Source organism: Meles meles, chromosome 2 (genome assembly GCF_922984935.1).
Source record: "Meles meles chromosome 2, mMelMel3.1 paternal haplotype, whole genome shotgun sequence".
NCBI lineage: Eukaryota > Metazoa > Chordata > Mammalia > Carnivora > Mustelidae > Meles > Meles meles.
Genome location: NC_060067.1, coordinates 4,098,526 through 4,117,741, shown reverse-complemented (window position 1 = coordinate 4,117,741; position 19,216 = coordinate 4,098,526). Strand labels below are relative to the sequence as shown.

Below are 19,216 nucleotides of genomic sequence, written 5' to 3'. Positions count from 1 at the left end.
TAGGATACTGAACTGTAAACAGAAGAAACCCATATCAAATTAGTTTACCAAAAGGGAGTTTTATTGGTTGAAAGAAACTTGGTGTCCTGAATTCAGCTGTACCTGAAGACAATGAGATTATTTTGTTTATAGTATTTTATGTTATAGTTATGTTAGCATTTTTGTAATGCCTACACAAAATGTCATCCGTTGTAATGTTATTTGCCTAGTCATTTGCATTTGATAGAAATACAGGTTTCCATATCTTCACTAATTTTGTTATGGTAGAATTTTATAAATAAAATCATGAGGCAAAAAATATGAATATTTTAAGGCTCTTGATATATGATTATGGTGGTAATATTTTACTAATCTCCACATCCATCAAGAGCATATAAAAAGATCATAAAAGATTATTGATTTCAGAACATCCTTGCTAACAAGCTGTTTTCATTGTGGCTATAAATGATGATAAAAGATAAAAACTCAGGTATAAATAAGAATAAAGAAGATAGCTCTTGCTTTGGTCTCTTCTCTGGACTTTATACTGGAAACCTAATTGTTACTTCCATATGTCTCCAACTGAATGTCCAGTAGGCATCTGTGATGTAATGTGTCCAAACTGCGCTCTTGATATTCTGCCGCCGACTTTCGCTGTTTGTCAAGAACTATTCAGAGTTTGAGATTTTATGGTCCTTCTACTCTGACAGGTTAGCCCGCCGCAGTTACACGGATGCTGTCAGAAGACATGAGATGAAGGATTGTAGTACAGCAGTAGCCAGAGTATCAGTGTTTGCTCCGGTTTCCGGAGCCTCAGTTCCCACAGGACTGTGGAAGAGGTCCCCGGTGATGCCTGTGCATACGGTGGATTGTGTTACAGGAGAGGATCCCTGAGTTAAGGGAACTGGAATCTTTTATGATGTGTATTAAGTCTGTCCCAGAGATGATGGGGGGGCATTATTATCTTTATTATGCTAGGCAGTAAACTAAACTGCCCTTTGCTCCAGAGGGATATATAGTCTGTGTCTTCTGAAGCTGTCACTACGCGTCGTGAAAAGATAGTCCAATACAAAGAGTTAGTGCCTCTGCTCACAAGATAAGTAGAAATGAGAAACCCATGTGGCATTGTTTGCCACTACAGTCTTCTCTGTCTCAATTAATGGTGATTTCATCCTTCTAGCTCCTCGGTCCAGAAATCTTGGAGACATTTTTAACTCCTCTTTTTCTCTTATATCTCACATCCAGTCTGTCAAGAATTCTTGTCCAGTCTACCCTCAAAATATATCTAGAATTTTTTCATTTCTCACTGTTCCCATTGCCTTTTTTTCAATACCACTATCATTTTTTGAGAGTTATTGTGGTAGCCTACTACCCGGCTTTCCTGCTTTAATCTTGCCTTCACTCTAATCCCCAAACAGTAGCCAGAGGGGTAATATTAAAATAAGACTTCAGTCATGTCCCTCAGCTACTTAGAACTCTCCAGTGGCTTCTCATTTTACTCGGAATGAAAGCCAACATCTTTACTCTCATCCATACATAAGACCCGACATGGTCTGGATCCCTTTTTATGTCTTTGAAATCTTTTTTTTGTTATCTCTTCCTTGTTTGTTTGGCTTTAGGCTTTCTGGTCCCTTTGCTGTTCTCGAAATGTATCAGCCAGGCTCCCCGTCTTAGGACCTTTGCACACCCTATTTTCTCTACCCGGAATGTACTTGTCCCAGTAGTGGGACAAGTGGGCTCATTCCCTCACTTTCCATCTTTACTTGGAAGTCACTCCAGGCCATCCCCATGCATCTAGATTAAACACTTCAATTTCATGCCTCCCACCAACCCAGGTTTCCAGTCTGCTGTCCACCTCAACTTAATTTTCTTCTCAGGATGTAGCACTATCTCCTATATAGTGTATATTTTATTTATTTTGTTTCAGTCTCTCTAGAAGTAAGCTCCAAAGGGCAAGAGGGTTTCTCTGAATTTTTTACTGATCGTTTTGTTTCTTGCACCTAGTACAGTACTCAGCACCTTGTGAGCAGTTAATATATATTGTTGAATGAATGCGTGATTTACATGGTGCAGAAGTGAAATCCTGTTTTCAGAATTTATGTTGTACATTAGAAGTGTCGTGAATGACAAAGGAAAATGATGAATCAGATTCGTGGCTTTTTATTCACAGAAGATCAGTGTAGTCATTGTAACTTACCAGTTAGAATTACTTTTGGCAGAACCATTTTCTTAATGTTAAGTCGTGTGCTTACATGTTTAAACATGGATGAAACTGTGATAAGAAAGGTGTTTTTGTGGAATTTACATCCAGTTGAGGAGACAGGCATTGGACAAGTATAACAAGTGTAAATACTGCAGCGGGTAAGTTTTTGGAAGTTCCTGTTGTAGGGGTTGCAGACTCCGATGCTGCCCAGGCCAGGGAGGCCTGTCGGAGTGACGTGGGCCAGCGAACACGTTGGAATGGTGGCGAGCAGAGAGCGTGCACAGGCCCTTTGTGGGGGAACACCGGCTGACATCTTCGTGTGAGTGATGTCATGTAGGAAGGAGGACCCACTGTTTCCTTATTTCCAAGTTTTTTAAGAGAAGTTGAAAATGTAGGTTTTCATCTGAAATATCTGCTAAGGCACTGAGCAGTCCAGTCAAACATGGTTTTGACCTGAGTCGTCTTTGTGAGAAATACTGCCGGTTGCCTACGTCTCTATCAGGAAGAAAGCCTGGGAGTGGGGAAGGCATTGTTTTCTCTTGGTTATCCGTTTTTCTTTTGTTCCTCCTCCATTTTAATGTTTTTCCTAGGTCCTCCCATTTGTAATTGTATAGCTAGACTTTTCTTCTGACACAACGAACAAGGACAGATGTGGGTGTAAAAATCATTAGAAGGTGAGATTTATGGGGGAGGGAGGAAGACTCAGTTTTGTGTTATTGGACTAACTGCTTACCTTCTAAGAGTTGAGTTTATTCCTCCTCTGGACAACTGCCTCATGATGTTGTGAGTGGTAAATGAGGTAATGTACTTGGCAGTTTTCTGTACGTCGTGAGGGCTGTGTGAATGCTGTGCTCTTGCCTGTTCTTCTCCAACTCCTCTTACTTCTGCCTCGTCAAATGTCCCCGACTCATTCCTTCATTGCCTTGTACTAGATAATCTAGCCCTTACTGACCTGAGAACTTCGGCAAAAATTTAAGTTAGTAATCCTCTTTAGGAGTATTTTCACTTTTTAAAGAAACTTCTGAAGTCATTGCCTGACTGAAAGTGATGAAACTCTGATGTGTCACAGGCCAGTGGGCTTTGGGTGGGAGGATCATTCTTCTGGCTCAAATCCCACGGCAAAATAAGTGCCTGTTCCACTTAATCTTGAAGATCATTTTCAAATGACACTGTTTTCTTTGGCAATGGTTAAAACCAGAAGTTGCTGACAGCTTGGTATTTCCTCTGTCTTGTTGATTTGCATGATGCATGATGATATACACGCTACAGAAAGACCACATGTAATTTTATCCTTCCATCTTTCTTCTTCCATTCCCTAGGAAAACAAACTTGATAGCAGTAAACACTTCTAAAGCCCAGTCTTTCATAAACATGAAGTGCTTGTGTGTGTCAGGATGTCGGAGCTGTAGGTATCCAGGATACCGTAAACATTTTCGGTGGCAAGAGACTTACGGTACCTTTGGGGAAGTTGGAGTCTATAATCAGCGGCAGTGTCTTTCTTGCAAAAGAATAATTCTCAGTGGTGGGGGTGTGGTTGTGGGATGGCAAGGGAGAGAGGAATTACCTGGGGAAAAACATCTGGTGTTTCTTGTTTCTTCCAACTTTGTCATGAAAAATTTACAATAGTATGAAAACTTGAAGGAACAGTATAATGAATAACCATGTTGCCCTTCATGAAGGGCATGAACATGAACTACCTTCATGGTAGTTTCAACTACCAGTAACATTTTATAGTATTTTCTTTATAAATTTTTGAAAACGCATGGATAATTTTGAATAATGGCTATGTATTAGGAGAACTATTGTTCATTTTCTTAGGTGGGAGAGAGGTACTGTGGTTAAGGAGGAAAATGTATACGTTTTAAGAACATCTATGTGTTTAAATACCAATTAAGTACTAGTAAGTAAAATGATACTCTACTTATTACTTCCTTCAAACAGTTCACCACCACAGAAAAGGTTTTATGGTTTCTTTCACCAACAAAAATGTTTTATGGTCTCTTTTAAAACTAGAATTTAGTGAAGGATTATGTAGTTTGTTGTTTGATTGTTATGTCTTTTTAAATCTAGAATAGGGACGCCTTGGTGGCTCAGTCGTTTAAACGTTTGCCTTCCACTCAGGCCATGATCCCAGGGTCCTGGGGTTGAGCCTGCATCAGGCTCCCTGATGGGTGGGGAGTCTATTCTCACTCCCCCTACATGTGTTCTCTCTCTCTTTTCTCTCAAGTAAATCAATAAATCTTAAAAAAAAAGTTCAGAATAACCTAACCCCCCTCATTTTTTTACTCTACGTATGGAACACTGTAAGACAACTAGCCAGAGTCAGTAACTTGGACTTTGATCGTTTCTCTGTGTTACCATTTTCCTTATTCTTCTAGCCTCTGTTTCATGTACGCTGGAGTTGGGCCTTAAGATTTATTAGGTGAAAGATTTTTAACAAAATTACTTTGTAGGTAATCAGGAAGCACGTAATGTCAGTATTAATGCAATATTAATGACTCCCAGATTTCTCCCTTTCAAGGGAATTTTTTCCCTTGAATTTCCCTTGTGATACTTTGGCATCATGGGAATATCCTATTTCTCATCCCACTTCATCTTGAATTTTGGGCATTGATGATCCTTACTGAATCAGTTTCTTAGTGTTGTACTTCTCAATTTTGATACTTTCTTCCCAACTCCATTGGCAGTCTCTATCACTTTTTGGGAATGAGTAGTATCTTCCAATGTGTTGGGCAAGAAAGTAGACTGAGAACCATGGTTACAAGAAACATTTTTATTTATATAACTTCTGCCAACTTGGATTTTCAGTTCTCAGAAAAGAAGGTGCTAACTACAAGCTAAGAGACATTCACTGAATGTAAATTACACCTGATGAAATTGATTTCTTATAGTGACTACGAAACTTTACTTCTCAGGTTTTGTCAAAGTGTATCTTAGTTTTAATAAGGCATTTAAAAAAATACATTTTTTTTTCATTTCCGAGGAGTTTGGTTACTTTAAAAGCGATTGAACTGTTATGTTATGAACTCATTTTGATTATTTTGCATCTATTATTGTGTGAAATCTTCATCAAGTTGCTTAATACCTAATGAGAGAGGCAGATTGGTGAACACAAGATCAACTGTGCTCTCTGGTATGGACTGGAAGCTGGGAGAGTTTGAAAGCAGTGCAGTCTAACTTGCTGGGATGTCTCATTGCATAAACAAGTATTTACTAAGTACTTAGTTTAGTATTGTATGCCTCCAAAATATCTGATATTGACCTCTAGACCTTTTCCGATTATTGAAAATCCATTTTAAATTATGCCCCGGTTTCAAAGTGTTTTGATTGCTGCTTGCGATGGCATACTTCCCGTCTTCCCCAGTAGAAGGTAAAACCCGTCCCTAACTGCTACTTTCAGGTAAGCAGTTGCATTCTGCTGGCGGTTCTCTGACACTGCTGGCTGGGTGCCCACCGATTCAGTTCTGACACTCTTAGACTCAGCCCACGCCTTACAGGGCTCACTCTCAGGTGACTGCCCCTATTTCAGATGCCCGGGGCCCTCAGCACTTCTGGTGACTTTCTTGACAGCAAATTTGGGGTTTCCCATCTTTCCTCTGCAGGTTTGATAATTTGCTAGAATGACTCAGAATTTAAGAAAGTGCTCCACTCACGATTACCATTTTGTTACTAGGCTACAGTGAACAGCCAGGCTGAACAGGTGCATGAGGCAGGGGTATAAGGAATGGAAGGGCCTTGAGCGCAGGGGCTTCTGTCCACATGGGGCCAGGGTGTGCCGCTCTGCGGCTGTGAGTGTGTTCACCAACCAGGCAGTTCTCGGGGTCTTGTTATTCGGAATTCTTACTGAGGCCGCTTTACATAGGTACAATCGATTAAATCATTGACCATGTGATTGCACTCAGTCTCTTAAACCCTCTCTTCTCCTCGGAGGTTGGCAGGTGGAATGGAAGTAGAGGCAGGAGGCTGAAAAGTTCCTACCCCAGCCATGTAGTAGGTCTTTCTGGGGCCAGTCTCCAGCCTGAAGCTGGAAAAATGCTAAAACTGGTAAAATGATGCCATCTGTATATAATATGCTTATTTAAAAGTAGTATGAGCTTAATTATGCTTACACATTCACTCTCTGCTTGTGAGACGGCCAGATAAGGGTATAGGGCCAAATCCACCCTGAACTAAAGCAAATGTGCAACCATTCAAAAAGATTTTTTCTTTATCCTGAACCTTCTGAAGTTTCTTGATGATTAGCCTTGATATGGTGTTTTTTGTTTTTGCTTTTGTTTTTGTTCACCATGCTTGGTATTTGCTGGGTTAGTGCTTTTTTTTTTTTTTAATATTTAAACTTTAATTAAATTTTAATTTTTTAAAACTTCCAGTATAATGAACATGCATTGTTACATTTGTTTCAGGTGTACAGTATAGCGATTCAGCAGTTCGGTACCTTACTCAGTGTTCGTGATAAGTTCTCCCCTTCACCTTTTTCACCTGTCCCCACCCACTTCCCCTCTGGTGTTCACCAGGTTGTTGCCGATATTGAGTCCGTTTGTCTCTTTTTTCTTTGTTTGTTTATTAAATTCCACATATGAGTGAAATGATGGTATTTGTCTTTCTTTGACTTAATCACTTAGCATTATACTCTCTAGATCCAACCATGTTGTTGCAAATGGCAACGTTTCATTCGTTTTTATAACAAATATTCCGTTGTGTGTGTGTGTGTATGTATATATATATATTCCATATTCTGTCGTTAGCTTTTTACTTACAGAAACCCATGCACATTAAGTTTGGGATATATCTGTGTGTATTATATCTTTGATATACTTTTCTTCGTTTATAAAGAAGAAATTTTAAGAAAGAAGAAAGAATAAATATTATTCTCAATTATTTATTTATTCTTTATTTTCTCTTTCTGGAACTTCTGTTATTGTGATAGTAGATCTGTTGCACTGGTCCTTTTAAGTTCCTGTCTTTTCTTTATTTCTTCTGTCTGGAAAATTTCTGGAAATTTTCCTTAATTTTTATCTTCTAGCTTCTCTGTTGAAGTTTTCCCCTTTTGATCTCTTAGTTTTAATTTGCAAAAATCATTCCTCATTCTCTGAATATCCCTTTTATAGGACCCTGCTCTTATTTCATGACTATTGTGTTTTCCTTCCACTCTGAAAATGTTTATAGGGTCATTGGATGATTTCTTTAGATCCTAACATCTGTTCAGAGTTCCTTTTTTCCTGTTTGATTGTTTTCATCTCTTCATGTTGTAGTCTTTCTGTGACTGATGAACCTTTAATGTCTAGTTTTTGTTTTTGTCTTTTTTATTTTTTGAGTGAGGTTCTTTAAAGTGATGGTTGGAAGGGCTTTGTGTAAATTGTAAGGGTTTCTTGATTCAGGGCTTCACCTCAATGTGATGAGTCAGAAAGCCACTCTGTTTTCCTTCTGTGACTCCCAAATTTCAGTATCTGTATTTTTTAAATCCGGTTTCCAAGAAGAGAACTTCTTTGGTACGACTAGGCTGCACTTACTGTCTGTCTGGTGCTTGTCGCTGAGCAGTGGTCTCAGATTGAGGTGGAGGTTCTCTTTTCAGTGTGTAGACTTTTATTTAATTTTCCGTTTTTAGGACTACACCTTTCCCTCCTTCTGTCCGCATGCCTACAAATGGTGCCTGGTGTCCCAGATGACTGCTGGTTTAACTCATCTTGCCTGGAGGGGGAGGGTGGTGTTGGCTTGGCTATGAGGAATGGGGTGGGGAATCTAGAGGTCTGATGCTTTTATGAAGACTTTCATCCAGTCTTCCTATTTCCTCATTGCTATCCCCGCATTCACAGGGCCCCCCTGTAATTCTGTAGTTTTTTAGTTTTTCGGGTTTACGCCACTAGGCTTGCTTCTTGCTCATCCTTGCTCCCTCTCCCTCCCAATCAAATGCTTGGTGTGGTCTTACTCTGTTCTGTTTAGTCCTATACCATGTGTCCCTAAGTTATTCATCTTCCAAAATTTTGTTAACATGTCTTGTCTCTTTCATTCTCTTTGACCTTATGGATTTAAGGCTTTAAAAATCCTTTTATTTTTGTTATGGAGGAGTACAGTGGTAAATGCTACTGTTGAGATCACAGTATGTTAATTGGAAATCTCTTGGCTTTGTGTGACTTTTGTATGCCGTTTTTACTGTATAGTGGTAGAAACTACCTTTCCTTTATCTGTTTTAAGTTGATGAGTTCTTTTCTCATTCATTTAAAAGAAATGTTCTACATTATTTCTCTAAAAACTTCCAAAAAAACACACATTCCATACAACATCCAACACTACAATGACATATAAAGAAAAAATTAGGGGTGCTTGGGTGGCTCAGTTCGTTGAGCATCTGCCTTTGGCTCAGGTTATGATCCCAGCGTCCTGGGATTGAGCCTTGCATCAGGCTCCCTGCTTGGCGTGGGTCCTGCTTCTCCCTCTCCCCCTGCTGCTTCCCCAGTTTGTGCTCTCTTACTCTTTTTCTCTGTCAAATAAATGAAATCTTAAAAAAAAGAAAAAAGAAAAAAATTAAGTTCCTCTTCCCCCATTGTATGATTCTGAATCAAGCTTTGGTGTGTGTCCTTGATCATATACCAAATGGAGCCAAGCAGTAGACCAAATAGGCGCACCTTTGTGTGTCAGGAGAGTTCTCTAATGCTCTCCTACGATGGAAGGAAAGAGACGACCCTTTAGAAAAAGACACCAGTGATAGGAAGGCAAGTCATGGAAGATCAGAAATAAGTGACCGGCAAAAAGAGGCAAAGAAGCTCGGTTTCATTGGTAATGAGAAGAATGAAAGATAGAAATAACAGTGCCACAAGTCTTTCCCTATCAGATTGGCAGAATTTTAAGTGCTCTGGTGAGCAGGTGAGAAAACGGACTCATGTTGCTGGTGAAAGTTGCTACAGCCTTTCAGGGTTTAACCTGGCAGTACTGAATCTGCAGCGTGTTTTTCCTTTGGTGGACTTAGCTTGGAAATCTATGCCACAGGAACAATAGTGCTAGTCTTTAAGAATGATTGTTTAGCCGAGGGTGTTTAGGGCAGCATTTATTGTCCATAATAGCAAGAGACAGATAAAACACCAGACTAACTGAATGACCATCACTTTGGAGATGATCAAATTATGGTCTTTACATGGTATAGCATACTATGCAACTGTTAAAATGGGGGTAGGGCTAGTGTGGCTGGTTATGGACATTGGCGAGGGTCTGTGCCATGGTGAGTGCTGTGAAGTGTGTAAGCCTGATGATTCACAGACCTGTACCCCTGAAACAAATCATACATTATATGTTAACTAAAAATAATTTTAAGAAATGAAAAAAAATGAGTTAAGCCATGTGTCTACACTATAATAGTCTCTAGAGATGATTCTATTTTTGTCAAAAGGTGTGGAGGGAGGAGAGGCTAAACCTTATATATGGGTATGTGTGCTTTGTTTTTTATTTTATTTTATTTTTAAAAAAGGGTTATTTGAGAGGGAGAGGGAACGTGTGCTCACGTGGTTGTGGAGGGAGAGGGAGTGAGTCAAGCAGACTCTGTGGTGCGGCGCCCTGGAGGGGTTCCATCCCACAACCCTGAGATCGGGACCTTAGCTCCATCCCACAACCCTGAGATCGGGACCTTAGCTCCATCCCACAACCCTGAGATCGGGACCTTAGCTCCATCCCACAACCCTGAGATCGGGACCTTAGCTCCATCCCACAACCCTGAGATCGGGACCTTAGCTCCATCCCACAACCCTGAGATCGGGACCTTAGCTCCATCCCACAACCCTGAGATCGGGACCTTAGCTCCATCCCACAACCCTGAGATCGGGACCTTAGCTCCATCCCACAACCCTGAGATCGGGACCTTAGCTCCATCCCACAACCCTGAGATCGGGACCTTAGCTCCATCCCACAACCCTGAGATCGGGACCTTAGCTCCATCCCACAACCCTGAGATCGGGACCTTAGCTCCATCCCACAACCCTGAGATCGGGACCTTAGCTCCATCCCACAACCCTGAGATCGGGACCTTAGCTCCATCCCACAACCCTGAGATCGGGACCTTAGCTCCATCCCACAACCCTGAGATCGGGACCTTAGCTCCATCCCACAACCCTGAGATCGGGACCTTAGCTCCATCCCACAACCCTGAGATCGGGACCTTAGCTCCATCCCACAACCCTGAGATCGGGACCTTAGCTCCATCCCACAACCCTGAGATCGGGACCTTAGCTCCATCCCACAACCCTGAGATCGGGACCTTAGCTCCATCCCACAACCCTGAGATCGGGACCTTAGCTCCATCCCACAACCCTGAGATCGGGACCTTAGCTCCATCCCACAACCCTGAGATCGGGACCTTAGCTCCATCCCACAACCCTGAGATCGGGACCTTAGCTCCATCCCACAACCCTGAGATCGGGACCTTAGCTCCATCCCACAACCCTGAGATCGGGACCTTAGCTCCATCCCACAACCCTGAGATCGGGACCTTAGCTCCATCCCACAACCCTGAGATCGGGACCTTAGCTCCATCCCACAACCCTGAGATCGGGACCTTAGCTCCATCCCACAACCCTGAGATCGGGACCTTAGCTCCATCCCACAACCCTGAGATCGGGACCTTAGCTCCATCCCACAACCCTGAGATCGGGACCTTAGCTCCATCCCACAACCCTGAGATCGGGACCTTAGCTCCATCCCACAACCCTGAGATCGGGACCTTAGCTCCATCCCACAACCCTGAGATCGGGACCTTAGCTCCATCCCACAACCCTGAGATCGGGACCTTAGCTCCATCCCACAACCCTGAGATCGGGACCTTAGCTCCATCCCACAACCCTGAGATCGGGACCTTAGCTCCATCCCACAACCCTGAGATCGGGACCTTAGCTCCATCCCACAACCCTGAGATCGGGACCTTAGCTCCATCCCACAACCCTGAGATCGGGACCTTAGCTCCATCCCACAACCCTGAGATCGGGACCTTAGCTCCATCCCACAACCCTGAGATCGGGACCTTAGCTCCATCCCACAACCCTGAGATCGGGACCTTAGCTCCATCCCACAACCCTGAGATCGGGACCTTAGCTCCATCCCACAACCCTGAGATCGGGACCTTAGCTCCATCCCACAACCCTGAGATCGGGACCTTAGCTCCATCCCACAACCCTGAGATCGGGACCTTAGCTCCATCCCACAACCCTGAGATCGGGACCTTAGCTCCATCCCACAACCCTGAGATCGGGACCTTAGCTCCATCCCACAACCCTGAGATCGGGACCTTAGCTCCATCCCACAACCCTGAGATCGGGACCTTAGCTCCATCCCACAACCCTGAGATCGGGACCTTAGCTCCATCCCACAACCCTGAGATCGGGACCTTAGCTCCATCCCACAACCCTGAGATCGGGACCTTAGCTCCATCCCACAACCCTGAGATCGGGACCTTAGCTCCATCCCACAACCCTGAGATCGGGACCTTAGCTCCATCCCACAACCCTGAGATCGGGACCTTAGCTCCATCCCACAACCCTGAGATCGGGACCTTAGCTCCATCCCACAACCCTGAGATCGGGACCTTAGCTCCATCCCACAACCCTGAGATCGGGACCTTAGCTCCATCCCACAACCCTGAGATCGGGACCTTAGCTCCATCCCACAACCCTGAGATCGGGACCTTAGCTCCATCCCACAACCCTGAGATCGGGACCTTAGCTCCATCCCACAACCCTGAGATCGGGACCTTAGCTCCATCCCACAACCCTGAGATCGGGACCTTAGCTCCATCCCACAACCCTGAGATCGGGACCTTAGCTCCATCCCACAACCCTGAGATCGGGACCTTAGCTCCATCCCACAACCCTGAGATCGGGACCTTAGCTCCATCCCACAACCCTGAGATCGGGACCTTAGCTCCATCCCACAACCCTGAGATCGGGACCTTAGCTCCATCCCACAACCCTGAGATCGGGACCTTAGCTCCATCCCACAACCCTGAGATCGGGACCTTAGCTCCATCCCACAACCCTGAGATCGGGACCTTAGCTCCATCCCACAACCCTGAGATCGGGACCTTAGCTCCATCCCACAACCCTGAGATCGGGACCTTAGCTCCATCCCACAACCCTGAGATCGGGACCTTAGCTCCATCCCACAACCCTGAGATCGGGACCTTAGCTCCATCCCACAACCCTGAGATCGGGACCTTAGCTCCATCCCACAACCCTGAGATCGGGACCTTAGCTCCATCCCACAACCCTGAGATCGGGACCTTAGCTCCATCCCACAACCCTGAGATCGGGACCTTAGCTCCATCCCACAACCCTGAGATCGGGACCTTAGCTCCATCCCACAACCCTGAGATCGGGACCTTAGCTCCATCCCACAACCCTGAGATCGGGACCTTAGCTCCATCCCACAACCCTGAGATCGGGACCTTAGCTCCATCCCACAACCCTGAGATCGGGACCTTAGCTCCATCCCACAACCCTGAGATCGGGACCTTAGCTCCATCCCACAACCCTGAGATCGGGACCTTAGCTCCATCCCACAACCCTGAGATCGGGACCTTAGCTCCATCCCACAACCCTGAGATCGGGACCTTAGCTCCATCCCACAACCCTGAGATCGGGACCTTAGCTCCATCCCACAACCCTGAGATCGGGACCTTAGCTCCATCCCACAACCCTGAGATCGGGACCTTAGCTCCATCCCACAACCCTGAGATCGGGACCTTAGCTCCATCCCACAACCCTGAGATCGGGACCTTAGCTCCATCCCACAACCCTGAGATCGGGACCTTAGCTCCATCCCACAACCCTGAGATCGGGACCTTAGCTCCATCCCACAACCCTGAGATCGGGACCTTAGCTCCATCCCACAACCCTGAGATCGGGACCTTAGCTCCATCCCACAACCCTGAGATCGGGACCTTAGCTCCATCCCACAACCCTGAGATCGGGACCTTAGCTCCATCCCACAACCCTGAGATCGGGACCTTAGCTCCATCCCACAACCCTGAGATCGGGACCTTAGCTCCATCCCACAACCCTGAGATCGGGACCTTAGCTCCATCCCACAACCCTGAGATCGGGACCTTAGCTCCATCCCACAACCCTGAGATCGGGACCTTAGCTCCATCCCACAACCCTGAGATCGGGACCTTAGCACCATCCCACAACCCTGAGATCGGGACCTTAGCTCCATCCCACAACCCTGAGATCGGGACCTTAGCTCCATCCCACAACCCTGAGATCGGGACCTTAGCTCCATCCCACAACCCTGAGATCGGGACCTTAGCTCCATCCCACAACCCTGAGATCGGGACCTTAGCTCCATCCCACAACCCTGAGATCGGGACCTTAGCTCCATCCCACAACCCTGAGATCGGGACCTTAGCTCCATCCCACAACCCTGAGATCGGGACCTTAGCTCCATCCCACAACCCTGAGATCGGGACCTTAGCTCCATCCCACAACCCTGAGATCGGGACCTTAGCTCCATCCCACAACCCTGAGATCGGGACCTTAGCTCCATCCCACAACCCTGAGATCGGGACCTTAGCTCCATCCCACAACCCTGAGATCGGGACCTTAGCTCCATCCCACAACCCTGAGATCGGGACCTTAGCTCCATCCCACAACCCTGAGATCGGGACCTTAGCTCCATCCCACAACCCTGAGATCGGGACCTTAGCTCCATCTCACAACCCTGAGATCGGGACCTTAGCTGAAACCAAGAGTTGGACGACTTACCGACTGTGCGACCGGTGCCCTGGTATCTGTGTTTTAAACCAGACACTTGTATAAAGATTATCTGATAAAACCTGTGTAAAATACCTTCAAAACAAACTTTATCAGTACAGGGTAATTGGAGGATTTCCAGGGTGGCTGACATTTGAGATCAAATGGAGGATTGTTCATTTTGATTTATCTCAGGTTGTTTATAATATAAAACTAATATCTTAATCCAGGTCCCTGCTTTCTTGTTTACCTAACCCAATGGACTACTTAATAGTGTTCTCAGGATTATTTTGTTACTGATGAATTTCTACTCCTTTGGGTACTCCTACTTGGTAAATTGACATCTGAACCCGAGGAAGTGCAGGGAAGATAAAGAAACAAACTCGTTCTGTCGTTCATGTTTTCCTTCTTTCTTTTTTCATGTTTTCCTTTTTTCATGTTATCTTTCTGAACACATTCGAGGAGAGTTACAGATAAATGCACCATCAGTAAATGGAAAGTAAGACAAATGAAAGCATGGAAAAATAATGGCTTTTAATAGGAGGAGTGGTTTATCAGGAAGAAAAGTTAGGCTGTAGAAATACATGCCTTACGTTCATACACAATTACCGAAGGCACCTGGCGTCTCTAGAGCAGTGCTTTCCAAGGCGGTGCTCAGTCAGGTGCAAGCTACATTGTCATTATTTTAATACTGTTAACTGAAACAAATTTAGGTTGGCTTCAAGCTACTCCTTAATTGAAATATGATACTTTTTGTGTTGGGTTGGGGACAAAAGAGATGATATTTAAATTTGGCAACCTCTGCAGTGGTTTCACATGTGAACTGCATGTCTAACCTGGAAACACTGGGGGAGGCTGATAATAATTGCTTCTCAGAATATGTACCCACAAATGGGAAGGAATGCCTATATTATATGATTTATAGATTACAGAAGATACCAGTAATTTTCCTTCTCGTGTTGTGTCAGTACACATTTATTTATCATTTTACTCTGTCGGATCAGCGTCTGTCATTAGTTTTTTTTACTCTCTTGGGATTTGGGACACATTTGGAATGCTTTATAATACCCTTATGGCCCCATATTTGGAATTATAAATATAGCTTTAATTTAACAACTTTGCCTTTGCTTGGAATTGAACAATATATTGAATTGGATGTAGAAATATATAAAAAGGGGAATTTGTGGTTAACTGCTAGTAATCTTGTGATATATGTATGTGGTGAGTTGAGAATTGAAGTACACAATAATGTAGACAAAACTCTAGGTAAAAATTCTGAGGGAATGATGAACGATGAACTTGAATTGGGTTGGTCGTGAAAGACTCCCTGAGGAAAAACATGTGTTGAAGAATTTGGTAGTTCTGGATTGATGGCAAGCAGAGGATACTCCTCTCTTGGATTACTATAATTCTTAACTAATTACCACTGAATGTGTTCTTCAAGCAAATACTATTAGCCATTTAATAATCAGAAATTGCTGGAAAATATAGTATTTGGAGAAATAGAAATAAATTATTCCCTTTCATTCTCAAAGCAGGCACTATTAATGACCAATTTTACCTACTTTAGGTATAAATCACAGTTAATGAACATATCTATTTAGAAAACCTAACATCTAGTGGGATTTAGGTCTAATTTCAAATTAGTGAAATTAGCAAGCTTTAATTTAAGGATTAGGAGTTTTATGAAGAAAATTAATATTTTTCCCTTAGTTTCCCTAATTCATAGGCATAAAGTTACTTTGTGGGTGGTTGAGAATTGAATATATAGGATCCATGACTCCTCTAAGAACTTTATCTCTGGTTCAGTGGATGCTCAACTAGGGTGTACGTCAGCACCAACTGGGAGACTACTGTCCATGCCCCCAGTTAATAACCGGTTTACATCATTATATGTTTATAAGAACATGTTCCTAGGGGCACCTGGGTGGCTCAGTGGGTTAAGCCTCTGCCTTCGGCTCAGGTCATGATCTCAGGGTCCTGGGATCGAGCCCCACATCAGACTCAGCAGGGAGCCTGCTTCCCTGACCCCCACCTCTCTCTGCCTGCCTCTCTGCCTACTTGTGATCTCTCTCTCTGTCTCTCTCTGTCAAATAAATAAATAAAATCTTTATAAAAAAAAAAAAAAAGAACATGTACCTAAGTAGAATAATGTAAAGTATAGGGACACACACACACACACAGACAGACACACACACAGCCTGGCTTAGGCTTTCTGACTCAGACTTGGGTCAGAACTTGGAAATCCATTCAAGATAAATTCATTCTCATTGGCTCTGTTACCAGCTCAACAAGCAATTCTGATGCTTAGCTCTGTTTGGGAAGCATTGTTCTAGGGGAAGCTCTAGAAGAATATCTCAGAACAAATTCTCTTTAAATAATTTATCTTGACTTATACTCATACCACCTCCATATGTAGACCTAACTTCTAGCATTTTCCTTAACATTTCAAAAATCAAATAAAAATTTGAATAGTTGAAGCAGTACTTTATTAGTGCTACTAATTTCTTAATGTTTGTATATGAAATTAATGCCAAGTGAACTTCTTTTTAAAAAATTCCCTGCATTGTTAGAGCTTTTCCTTCAAGTACCTTTCCCAAATACCATCTTTTTCTTTCCTGGTAACCACCTTGCAAGTTGAGTGATTTGATTTTCCCTACGTTGTGTACATGGAAATCCAAATCTACAGCGTGGGAGTTTTACAGTTTCTTGGAATTGCAGTTAGGGACATGAAGACTCTGGATTGAATCCATACTGGTTCTGGAGTGTCTTAGGACCTCTTTTCCCCCTATCATTTATCCCCAGTAGTTTACTTTTCCTTTGACTGTTTTGTGTTGAATCAGTGCCAGGGGCCTTATCATTGCTCAGGACGCTGTTTTATTAGGGCTATCAAACTGAAAAAGTGACACACCATTTTTTGTTTCAAACTACATTTAACAACATAATATCCTTTGCCAGGATGAGCTTTAAAGACTTCAGGTGGAGTCTTTGTGTAGATGTGACAGAAATAATTGTTCTTTAGAATACTGAGCAGTGTGCTTCGGATTTGCGTTCTCAAATACAGTTAACAGATTGTCCAAATAATTGTGGCATAAATGATGAGCACACTTATATCGTGTTAAGACTTCTGGAAGGAGATGGTTCCAGAGTTGTCTAATGCAGTAGCCTATGTCAGTGTTCTAGGTCATCTTTGCTCTGAACAAAGCATCGTGGTCCTATCTGATCCATCCTGACCACAGGTAGCTACAGTAGGTCTGAACATCATACTCATATGTAACAAAATCCAAAAGCTAACAGAAGAGCTTGGCCTTCTTCACAAGTCTCTTTTTTCTGGGTGGTCAGTCTTTCCGTGCAATCCCCAGCCAATTTTCCCTTATGTTCCATAGCAGAATTGTTTACATATCTAGTCCTAAATCAGACACTGAAGAGAGGAAATGAGATTCATTATCGCAGTATAACAGTGTTGGTTAATCCCCTGGAACTGGAGGGGAACCCACCCATCTGATTCTGTTGCTATCTCAGATAACATCAGTGTTTTGTTATCACAGAGAGGAGGAGGCCAATGAGTAGAACAGTTACTAATATGTGCCAAACTATAGTAATGCAGTTATAGTTCCGTTACATAACTATAGTTACATGTTGCATAAAAGGCAAGATGAAATTTTAGTATTTTAACCTTTAAAAGAGAAGCATGTTTATTTGAGGAGCATGTTATTCTCCATGTGCTACTTTGTGATTGTCATAGGAAGCTGATGTTTTGGCTTTTAATCTAATAAAATAGTTGCTTGCTATTATTTTTGTCTTGTATGCAGTTGATTTCTGAGATTAAGCTCCTCAGTGATACTGCATCATTTTGATATTAGTTTCTGCTTCTTTGTAATTATCTGATACTCGTTCTCCTAGGTGGATTCTCCACGGTTTTCCTGGTGCGGACCCATGGTGGAACCCGCCATGCATTGAAACGAATGTATGTGAATAGCATGCCAGACCTTAACATTTGTAAAAGGGAAATTACAATTATGGTAAGTGAAAGTGTAATTCCATTTGAAAAATTTGCTGTATTTTCTTTTGGTTTTGCACTATAACAGTAACCAGCTTTTAGGCAGGCTGCTTACTGGCTTATGCACGTCTAGAAAACCTTTGCAGTGCGTTCTTCGTAGTCCTTCTTCAGGTCACTGTAGTCAACTCCTCATCCTCTCTGTCCTATTGTAGTTCAGTGGGCAGAGTACTCTGCTTTTTCTTTTTCCCTCTCTGTTTAAAATACATTTTAATTATGAAATATAAGATATTTTGAGAATAGAAAAATTAGAGAATTATGTAATAAGTACCAGTTTATGCACTATCCAACTTAAGAATTAAAATTTTACAGATGCAGTTAAAGCCTTCTGTATATTCCTTCCTAGACATATCCCTCTGCTGTTCTCATCCAAAAAGAAACCATTGTCTTGAATTTGGTGTTTACCTTCCCCATGGTGTTTAACACGTTCAGTGGAATGTGTTTGTCTTCCACATTTTGTCTTGCTTTTCATTTTTAAAATCATGTTTTTAAGTTTATTGTTATTACTTTTTGGGGGGGAGGTGTACTCTACAATATATGGAAAGAGAACCTCCAATAAGGGAAAGATTCTTTTTAAATGTTAGGAAAAATAAAAAATATTTTAGTAGATTATTAAAGAAATTTCAGTAACTTGGTTAACTAAACAGTTAAAAAATGTACAAAATAAAAATTTTCTTTTTTTCCAAGTTATCTTATTCTCAGTGCTCTGGATGGCTTCTTGTTTTTCTCCTCTTCCTTCTCCTCTGTTCATCCTTTTCTTACGTCTCCTCTTCCTCCGCCTCTTCCTCCTCCTCTTCCTCTGCCTCTTCTTTTTCCTTCTCCTTCCCCTCTTCCTCCCCTTCTCCCCTATCCTTCCCTTGCTTCCTCCACTTCTTTCTCATCCTCTCTCCTCCCCTTCTCTACCTTTTCCTCCACCTCATCATCTTTGTCCTCCTCTTCTTCCTCCCATTCTCCTCCCCCATTTCCTCCCCCTCTTCCTTTCCCTCTTCCCGTCCTTCTCTGTCCATCTCTTCTTTCTTCTCTCCTTCTTCCCCCTCTTCCTCCACATCTTCTTTCTCACATCTCCTCCTCCTCTTCTCTTTTTCTTCTGCTCTCCCCCTCCTCTCACCTACTGTTTTTATCAAATGCTAATATATATTTAAAATTTTTGTCTTATTGAAATGAAATTTCATGATATGAAATGAGTTGTTTTATTTATTTATTTATTAGAGTCAGCTGTTTTCAAGCAAACACTTCGGGCATTTAGTGCAT

At 42.8% G+C, this 19,216-nt stretch overlaps 1 protein-coding gene across 3 annotated transcripts in view; it reads left to right on the top strand.

Moving 5' to 3' along the window:
* Positions 1–19,216, top strand: part of BMP2K (BMP2 inducible kinase) — a 125,488-nt gene that overhangs the window by 33,520 nt on the left and 72,752 nt on the right. For all 3 annotated transcript variants that reach the window (XM_045998142.1, XM_045998141.1, XM_045998140.1), the window contains exon 2: positions 17,812–17,930. In XM_045998142.1, the coding sequence (XP_045854098.1) occupies positions 17,812–17,930 (119 nt within the window). The remainder of the gene's footprint in view (positions 1–17,811; positions 17,931–19,216) is intronic.